The 10,083-nt window shown below is 30.4% G+C and overlaps 2 protein-coding genes across 2 annotated transcripts; one reads left to right on the plus strand and one right to left on the minus strand.

The window, feature by feature from the left end:
* Positions 1-2,344: 2,344 nt before the first annotated feature.
* Positions 2,345-4,006, plus strand: LOC110660208 (thioredoxin-like protein YLS8). Its single transcript, XM_021818428.2, has 2 exons — positions 2,345-2,628; positions 3,476-4,006. Exons 1-2 carry the CDS (start codon positions 2,509-2,511, stop codon positions 3,782-3,784), a joined length of 429 nt encoding a protein of 142 aa, XP_021674120.2. The 5' UTR covers positions 2,345-2,508; the 3' UTR covers positions 3,785-4,006.
* A 595-nt stretch (positions 4,007-4,601) lies between these two features.
* LOC110660207 (chaperone protein dnaJ C76, chloroplastic) lies at positions 4,602-7,684 on the minus strand. Its single transcript, XM_021818426.2, has 4 exons — positions 7,231-7,684; positions 6,880-7,136; positions 5,836-6,019; positions 4,602-5,332 (listed from the first exon to the last, which is right to left on the minus strand). The coding sequence occupies exons 1-4, from the start codon at positions 7,588-7,590 to the stop codon at positions 4,727-4,729; spliced, it is 1,407 nt and encodes a 468-aa protein (XP_021674118.2). The 5' UTR covers positions 7,591-7,684; the 3' UTR covers positions 4,602-4,726.
* Between the last annotated feature and the right edge of the window lie 2,399 nt (positions 7,685-10,083).

The following is a 10,083-nucleotide window of genomic DNA, read 5'->3' on the forward strand; positions in this document are numbered from 1 at the left end:
ATATCATATATATATTCACATCAAATAAATAAATTTTTTTTTCAATCTCTAATTCAATTAGAGATGTAAAATTCGAAAAGAAATTTAGAAGCTAAAATTAATTTTAAATAAAGTCAATTAAAACTAATTTTAATTGAATTCATCAAAATATTAATTTTAGTTTGTCCCGTAATTTTAGAAACAATTTAATTCTATTTCCCAATCCAATTAGGAAATATTAATTCCAAAAAAAAAATTTATAATTACTATGATTAATTTTAATGAGATCAATTAAAACTAATTTTAATTGAATTTATCAAATTAATTGCCTAAAAAATGCCATTTATTTTAGAAAATAAATTTTCCTAAAATAATATATATTGAATTAAATAATTTTTAATTCAATATATATTTATCCAAAAGTCCTTTAATTAATTCTAGAAATTGATTTATAAAATTAATATTGAATTTAACATATTTAATTCATGTTCTCATTGACCCATAATTTTTATTTTGTAAAAAAAATTATTTTAATAAAATAAAATTATGCGATTTTTACGTTTTGGTCATAAGAAGACAAATCACATTTACATACGGCACAACGTCATATTTATTCTATGCCTTCATATCGCACTTTAAGCTTATTTTTATTTTTCTAGGTACATATGGCTCTATTGTCATTTTTCTTTTTTCTTTTTTTTTTTCTTTTCATGGAGCCATTTTTGGTTAAGTTGGCAAAAACCAACTAGTGCCATTTTTATGTGAAAAAAAAAAAAGGATAACTCCTTTACGAGTTAACCCAAATGATGTTAAAAAATCATAAAATGCACTGAAAAAATCATAACACATTTTAATAAATACTAACACCTTAATCAAGTTTAAAAACTTCATAAACTAGGAAATAAATATTTAGGACGCTGATACTAATGAAGAAAAATTATAAAGACCCAACATATGAATTTAAATATATAGATCCTAACCTATGTTCATACAATCCCAAAATCTCCATAATATTTATTTTACTAGTGTTTCATGTAATCACATGAATAATATAATTTGTATAGATTAGCTTACAGTCTAAATGTATACTTTATTTACATAAACAAATTGTTGCACAACTTGTTTAAAATGAGAATCTCTAAGAATCAAGAATAAATTTATACTCATTTTTCCTTTTGTTACTCATTAAAAAATGTTTGTAAGGCTCTTACATATACTTACTCAAAGCGTGCTAACATTTTAGCTAAAAGTTGCATCACTTCTTGCATATAACTATTAAGAAAACTTGCATCTCCTCATGTAATTGTATCTTTTAACTAATATACATGACCTTTAAATTTTGCCACCTTTTGATAATTTATATGACTTTTGGATGTTGCCACTTTTTTTGCAATATATATGACTTTTTATACGGTTATTCTTGGTACTAATTTTAAGTCTAATAGATTCGGGTTGATCTACATGAATGACTCAAATCATATTTCTAACAACATAAGATGAGAACAAGGAAAGAGGGACACGAGAGGAAGGCTAGGGGCAAAGAGTTTTTGGAGTGACTGAACGAAGATTGAGGAGTATTTTGATGGTCTAAGGTAAAAGATAAGGGATTTTACAAAACGATTGTTTTATTCAAATTATTTAGTTCGATTTTTAAAAATTTGTTGCTTTTAAAATTAAATCAAATCAAATAAATAAAAAAATAAAAATAAAATCCAAAACAAATTTTCATATAAATAAAAACCAAATTTTGAATTGAATTAATTTAGTAAATTATTTTGGCATGCAACTAACTACTGCAAATACTAAAATTTATGGTCAGTTACATCAATTATCTCTTAATTTATGTGATTACTTCATTTCAGTATTAACTTTAATTCATTAAAATAAAATCACTCAATTTTATTTTTTTTTTAAATTTCATGACCTACAATAAAAGATTTCTAAATTAAAAAGAATAAAATTATTTTTTTTACTTTTATAGTTAAATTAATTAATAATTATTATGAATAAAATTATTTTACTTTAATTAAATTTATTAATGAAGTTATTAATTATATATATAATATTTGTTATTAATTAAAATTCAATTTATAATAATATGAAATAATGATAATAATAATTTTAAATTTTAAAATAATATTTTATTAATATATAATATTTCATCCATATTTTAATTTTAATATAAGAATAAAAATAATATATAATAATTTATAAAATTATTTTAATTAAATATCAATTTAATATTAATTTAAAAAAAAAAACATGAAAACTGCTATAGCAAGAGACTTTTTTAAAACAAAATTAAATTTGAAAAATTTTATCATAATAAATTAAAATCGGCTCAAATAAAATAATCAAGATTTTTTTTTGCCCTTATCCCTGTTAAAAATAAAACTCCCGCAGGCCGTAGGGCTACCATATGTACGCGTGCGTTTTTCCAACGCACGAGTGTTACTCAGGAGAGGGAAACAAATAATCGCAATCGCAGGGAAGAATTGAAATCTAGGGATTCGAGGAGTTGTTTGAGAGATGTCGTATCTGCTTCCACACTTGCACTCAGGATGGGCTGTAGATCAGGCAATCTTGGTGGAGGAAGAGCGCCTCGTCGTCATCCGATTCGGCCACGACTGGGACGAGACTTGCATGCAGGTATAAACCCTCTCTTTTTTCATCTTCTCTCTTTGCCTCTCTTTGATTGTTACCGGAAATTCAACTTCTTTCAATCTCAAGTACCGATCAAACAACTTTTTTTGAATCTCAAGTACCGATCAAACAACTTTTTTTTATTGGAATTCGAATTTCTTGCATTTGTACTGTTCATTTTCCATTATTAAATGCCTAATTGTTGTGTTGATGTTATTCATCTCTCTTTAGAGTGATTTGGGGGCGTAGGATTGTGTGTAATTTTCTGAATTTTTTCTCCCCTCTTTTTATTGTCCGTCCCACAATGGTTGTTTGGAATTAAGGTTACGGCGTAATAGTCATGGAAATGATTTGCTTTTCAACTATTTTCTTGTGGTAGTTTCCTCGTTACAGCTTTTTGGTTTTGGGTGATGTTTTATTCTCCTTTCAGCTGTCAAATGGGTTTAAGTGTTTAATTTGAGTGCATTTTGCTATAAGCTGATAAATTTTTGCTTCACAGGAATTGGACTTGACTTCGGTTCTCAATCTTTACGAGTTAACTGGAATTGCAAGATTATGCTTTTAGTTGAACTAACTAATATTTTGGCTTCGATGGAACTGTTTCTTTTATTTTGTTGGGTGACAATGTATCTGTTTCCTGGCTATCATGCTATATTCCTTTAATCTATGCATGTTGTTATCTGATGGGTTTGTACTTATTTAATGAACTGTTGTTGCATTGTTAGGTTGATTTCTTTATTAAAAATTGGGCTTTTCCATTTGAAAAATGTTTTTGAATGACCAACTCAATCTAAAAGTCTCTAATATCTGTGATAATATTTCCTCTCAAATTGGTTTTGTTGGTCTTATTTAGATGGATGAAGTGCTTGCATCAGTTGCTGAGACAATTAAGAACTTTGCTGTCATATATCTTGTGGACATCACTGAGGTGCCTGATTTCAACACAATGTATGAGTTGTATGATCCATCCACTGTCATGTTCTTCTTCAGAAACAAGCACATTATGATTGATCTTGGAACTGGAAATAACAACAAAATTAATTGGGCTCTCAAGGACAAGCAAGAGTTCATTGACATTATTGAGACTGTCTACCGTGGGGCAAGGAAGGGTCGTGGTTTGGTTATTGCTCCAAAAGATTACTCCACCAAGTACCGCTACTAAGTGTAAGAAAAATTATTCATTGGACTATCCGACTATGTAAGAACCTGTGATCAAAACAATGTTTATGCATAAAACTTGGCTTCAGAAATTTGTAGATTGGAATTTCCTGGTTAACTAACTAGGAGTTTCTTATGATGGTATGTTTACATTTTTTGCCTTGTGTGCAGACAATGTATCTGACATTTATTTTGTGCTAGAACAGTGGAATTTTTGCTTGTTCTATTTTTTTTATAAATTAATTTTAGGTAATCTTATAGGATAAAGGATTGTTATTGTTGCTTCAAATATTCTTTGAAGTAGCTTGGGTGTAGTGCAGAACACATGCACTTCAGCTGTAAGAACAAGTCCTGGCACATAAAAGGGCTGACATTCTTGGCCATGCAGATGTTCCATGTAAAATTACGAAGAGCAGTAGATAGTTGATGTCTTGATGATTCGGTTGTATAAAAGATGGGAATGCATTATGCATTGTAATGTTAGGCTTTTGATCAGTGAGAGATATCTGCTCGATTTTCCTCTCGCCCTATGTTTCCTGACCTTGATCACACTTCCCCCCATTTACTGGGAATGAGATGGTGCCAAACATGACCTTTTTTTTGAACTAGACTGAGCTGTTTTCCAGGGCGATGTATGAAAAATTTTGGTTCCTTCAATAGGACTGGGTCCCCCTAGTTAAGTCCCCTCTGTTTCTTATCGGAGTAGACTTAAACTCATAGACAGATTGAAAGCTGAGAGCACTTGCCTTCAGGGATCTTTCTCAACATAAGTTGGTCATTTGTTAGGCCTAATCATGTTGTGTATGCATTCAGATCTAGGATGTATGGAACTATACATATTATTTTATTGCTAATTTATTACAGAAAATCAAATACTATCTTGTCATGAATATATTCCACATGAAGTATCATTTCAGTGCATGATGAATCTTCTTTTATTTCTTTGTTATAACCTTTTCCTAATTGCTTCTACTAGCTCTATCATTCCCAAGCCAACTATGTACCATGTAATCCCTGCTAATATAGCATGTAACCAAGAGCTATTAACAATCTCCAATGCCAAAGCACCACCTATATGTTCATTCAAACGGACAACAGCCTGTTCTCTTACTATAGTTGCTGCAATTGTTGCAATCACCATTGGAGCTCTCCGTCTTATGGGATTCATTTGGTTATCTCCTGTCTTGTAATCTTTCTCATCAAGAACTTTTGGCTCTTTAGTATGTTTTGGAGCCTCTGAGGTGGCTCTAGAGCCAGACTTATTGGTTGAGGCAGGAAGTGCTCCGGCTGATGGAATCCAGTACTCCTCGTGATATAGGTTGGATGGTACTTGACGAGCAGGTCTTGTGCTTTGGCTTGCATGCTTTCTGGCTGCAGCGGCTGCCCGGAGCTTGTTAATGTTTAGTTCGGTTGTATTTTGAGCAATCTGTGGGAGGTTTTGGTGAGGTTTCGATGGGGGTCCTGCTTTTCGTGATTGCCAATATAACCAATTCGAGATTGATCTAATTGCTTGAATAGCTGATATTCTTGCTTCTCTTTGGGGGTCTGTTTCCTGAAATGAATGGAACATTTATGGTTACATGTTAATAAACCATACTTGCATGTTAATGAATTGTTTAACAATTAAACAGTGAACGTGTTTTCTGGTTTTTTTTAATAAAAACTGAAAATTGGAAATCAATTGTAAAAGTGAAAATGGGAGATAGAAAATTAGGGTTTTTATTATGCTGATTTAGAACCAAAGAATTAAGGGTAAGTTATACAAATTTGGAGTCACCACCTATCTGTCGTTTCTTGTATCACTTTTACTTTCTCTGTGTTTCTTACGAGCTAAGTGGGCCTTTAGCAGGTTAACTCTAGTTTTATAAGAGAAATTATTCAATATATTCATTGTATATAGAATCGATATAGATTTTGATCGTTAAAATTTCATGTTGCATCAACTATAACTATTATTTTCATGCTGTAATCAAGTTACCACACCCTTTCAATAACTTGCCCACTACTTTTAACACTTTAACAATTAAAGCACAAAAAGAGATGCAAAGGGCTTACCTTGGAGCCTTGGGCATCTGCCTTGTTCATGGCTTCAACAACTCTGGTTTGGAACTTTTTCACATCAACAAATATGTTTGAGACACGTGCACCCGCTGTGTTGCCAGCGCCAACTCGCACATTGCCTCTTGGCTGCTTGGACATTAGGAACTCTAGTGCTGCTAAATCTGACCTTTCCACCATCCTATATATTTGGTTCAGAAGAATTATGAAATTATAGATTTTCAAGAATTTTATAAGGCATCAGAATATCTAACGAACAAATTCCAGAATCAACTTATACTTGAATTATTTAGATTTCATGTAACTATCATATATTTAAATGTTCATGTGATTTTTCTGTGTTAACTAAATCTCATGTTTCAACATAAAAGAAAAACACACAGTAATGCCTTTGCGTAAATTGCTAAGTGTCAAGGATTAGCTCGGTTGAGACACGAGTCTGCCCCTAAATAAGTACACTTTGGTGTGCTGATAACAATTGATAGAGTATATGTGAAAAGCACCTAAATCAAATTCAAATTCAATTATTATTTTTATTACTCGAATTTGTTATACATTAAATTAAAATATATCATAAATTATTCAATCATAAATATCAAAATAATATTAAATTCATTGAATTTTATATATTTTATTTAATAATTTACTTTATATATATATTATAAATAGTTTATATTTTAAATTTTAATGATTCTACAAAAATTTCAAACTATACTTACTTAAAATATAATAAAAAAATATTTAAAAATATTAATATAAAATATATATTTTATATTTAATCAATTAATTTATATAAATAAATTTGAATATGGATATCAAATATACAAAACCTAAACTCAACCCTATTTTTCAATCCCAAAACCTTTTTTTATTAATTTTTAATTTCGATAGGGTTTGATTGGATAAGTATCCGACACGTTGCGTGCATGTTCTGCCTTCTACTAATTCAAATTAAATGGGAATGAATTTAATTCAAGGTATCATCTAATTCACAATAAAAGAATGAGTTCAAATATGAAGAAAGCAGATATTGATCCTTACGAGATGCAATCAACTGGACATGTATCAATGGCAGCTTGAATTTTGTGCTCAGGATCAGCCCACTGTGCAACCACTCTTGCTCTTCCATAAACAGATTCAATGGCAAAGGTTTTCTCTGCAAATAATGCACATTTCAAGCAACCAACACACTTCACCTCATCCACAAATACTGCTCTCTCTTCGCTTTCCGACCCAAACCACACTGAGTAAATGGGTTTCCCAGTATACCCACGTAGTTCTGCAATCTTTGCTTGTTCCTGCACGACATTAAGAACCAGCCCATTAAATTTTACCTGATCCCAAAGTCTCAAGCCTAAAATTTTCATGATTCATCACCCAAACTTCACTGACCTTATCGTAAGCCAAACGCGAATTTGGATCGGATAGAACAGAGTAAGCTTCGTTAAGAATGATAGCCATGTCATGCCCCGTAGGCCCTGCGATGTCTGGGTGGCATCGCTTCTGCAGCGTACGATATGCCATTTTGATATGCGATTGATCGGAGGAGCTATCGATGCCTAGAAGATCATAGATGTCGAAATCTGTGATTGAAGAAGAGGTGGAAGCAGCGGGAGGTCTACGACATGACGCAGACCTGTAACGTAGTTTCTTGGAATTCGGAGGAAATGAAGTGAATGGTTTTGGAGTTAAGTTACTAGGTATGATTGAAGCAGAATGTGAGTATGCAGATGGAAGGAAAGCAGTAGGCATTTTAAAAAAAAAAAAAAAGAAAATTTAATTAATTTCCTCCTCAAAAGAGAAGATGAGAGATATGGCAGATTTTGTTTGAGTAGGAGATATTTGTGGTTCGCTTTTTGCTTCTGGGCCGAAGATATTTATTTATTTATTTGAAAATGATGTTTTGGTATTTTTATTATTTTTCTTAAGATCTTGAGTGACGAAAAGTCTCAATATTCAACGTTATTGAGGCATTCTACATATTATTCAGAATATTTTTAATATAGTGTTTTTCTGCTCCTAAAAATATGATTTTTACTAAATAAAAACAAATTCTATATAATTATTGTTTTATACAATTAGCATCCGGTAAAATTGGAATGCAAAACTTAATAGTTATAAAGACAATTCTAATATTATTGAATCAAGAGGGTGTTTGGCCTAATTTTAAGATTGTCTTATAAGCTAATTTAACTTTATAATCATCTAAAAATTAAATTAGTTATGTATTTGGTTAAAATATTTATAAGTGATTTATAAATAATTGATGTATTTAGTTAAAAAAATGTATAAATATATTTCTTATTAAAATAATTAAAAAATATTAAATAAAATTTATGATAAAATTTTAAAAATTAAATAAAGATAATATAATAAAATATTTAATCAAATTAGTCACCACTTAAAACTCTTGCCACATGTCATCTTCTGATTGGCCCTAGGTTTAATTGACCCAATCACATTGTGCCAAATGTCAAACCTATATTTAATCTTAATTTTAATAATCTTACATGATTAAAAGACACTTGACAAGCTTATGTGTAATGCCATGTGTCACCATCTCATGGTGTCACATGTCACCCTGTAAAATGATCAAAATACCCCTGTGTCTTAATTTTAAGTTCTCAACCCAAAATAATTATTTCTCTTCTTTTAATCAATTTATATCAAATATAAATTAATTAATTAATCTCTATTAATTAATTTCTTATTAATTAAATTTATATTTAAACACTTTAAATATAAATTTAACTATACTATACATCTAATAATATAGATTTGGTTTCAAGTCATGCTAGGGACTTTGCAATCTAATTGCAAACCAAACCTATTTAATTAATAAATTAAACTCTTTAATTAATTAATTAAATCATATTTAATGTGACTTATTAGGCTCATCACTAATTGGCAATGAGACATGATATCAACTCTTAATATCATCAGAACTCTTTCTTACCATAAATGATTTCTCTAAATCATTTTATGCACCTCATAGACTATGGTTAACAACTAGTATAGCATGCCATGGCCATCCAATCAGTAATAAGGTTTACCTTAAATGAACCTATAATCATATGTTACCATGCACTAGAATCTCTTTGTTACAAAATCCCAATTCAAGCTGGAGTCATGGTTTATGTCAAACCTCATTTGCTATGAATATTATGTTCTCTTTTAATTCCAGTTCTTTATTAAAAAATTTTCTTATCAGAAACTCTTTTCTGATTAAATCTATCTGTCATGGCCAGGAACTTGAAGCATCAAGAACAATTAAATAAACATAGGATTTTATCCCTATTTACTTAGAGGAGCAGATTCCATCTTGATCAACACCTACCACCATATATAACTAGTAGGAGCCAACACATGCCCATATACCCATACATAGTACAAGTATGAAAGCAGTATCAAACTCAAACCACCTATATACAAGACAACTGTGCTATCTCAGGTCTAAAGATTATATGCACTGATATGATTTATGATAATACATTGACAAGAGTAAACTCCATGTGCTTGTCATAAGTGTCACTAGTTCGACCTACTTATCATGTATAAGTGTCTATCATGTTTGTTATATGGCATGAGACTCACCATTCCATCTTATTTATATCTCATATAAATAACTTGGGAACAAACATGAATATAATCTTTCTGAATAAGTCATGTCCTTATTGTAAAGTATCCTCGATTGTGAACCTATTTATGATACTTTGTGCTAGAAATACTGTCACTCATATTATTAACAACTTAAGAATAGAATTTCTAACAAAATATCAATGGACCTTTTTTATTACACATAAATATATTATGTAAACGAAAAAGTAGAAATGCCTTTTATTAATAAAAACATGTACAAGATACATACTAAATGATATGCTCTAGGGCATACTACTAACACAAGCATGCTTCCATGCTACTTATCTTGGGATTTTTTTTTTATGTCCCTTTTGTCCTCTCCCCCAAACTCATTACTTTTGCTAAGTTGGAAAGGCAAATTTTTTTCTTTGATTTCAATTGCACACTTGCATTCTTTCTTGAGTTCTACATCCTCTCTTCATTTTTCGTATGCATTTTGCTTCCTCAAAAGGGTATGGTAGGTGTTTAGGCTAGGGGTTAGGTAAATGACATGGGTAAGCAATAAATTTTAAGGGATAAACATAGGCTTCAAGTTGGCTACAAGGGATGTACATTTTAATTAGGGGTGGCTAAGGCTTAGTGAGGCTTATATCAAAGACTGCCTTA

The sequence above is a fragment of the Hevea brasiliensis genome, chromosome 10, assembly GCF_030052815.1.
Source record: "Hevea brasiliensis isolate MT/VB/25A 57/8 chromosome 10, ASM3005281v1, whole genome shotgun sequence".
Classification (NCBI taxonomy): domain Eukaryota; kingdom Viridiplantae; phylum Streptophyta; class Magnoliopsida; order Malpighiales; family Euphorbiaceae; genus Hevea; species Hevea brasiliensis.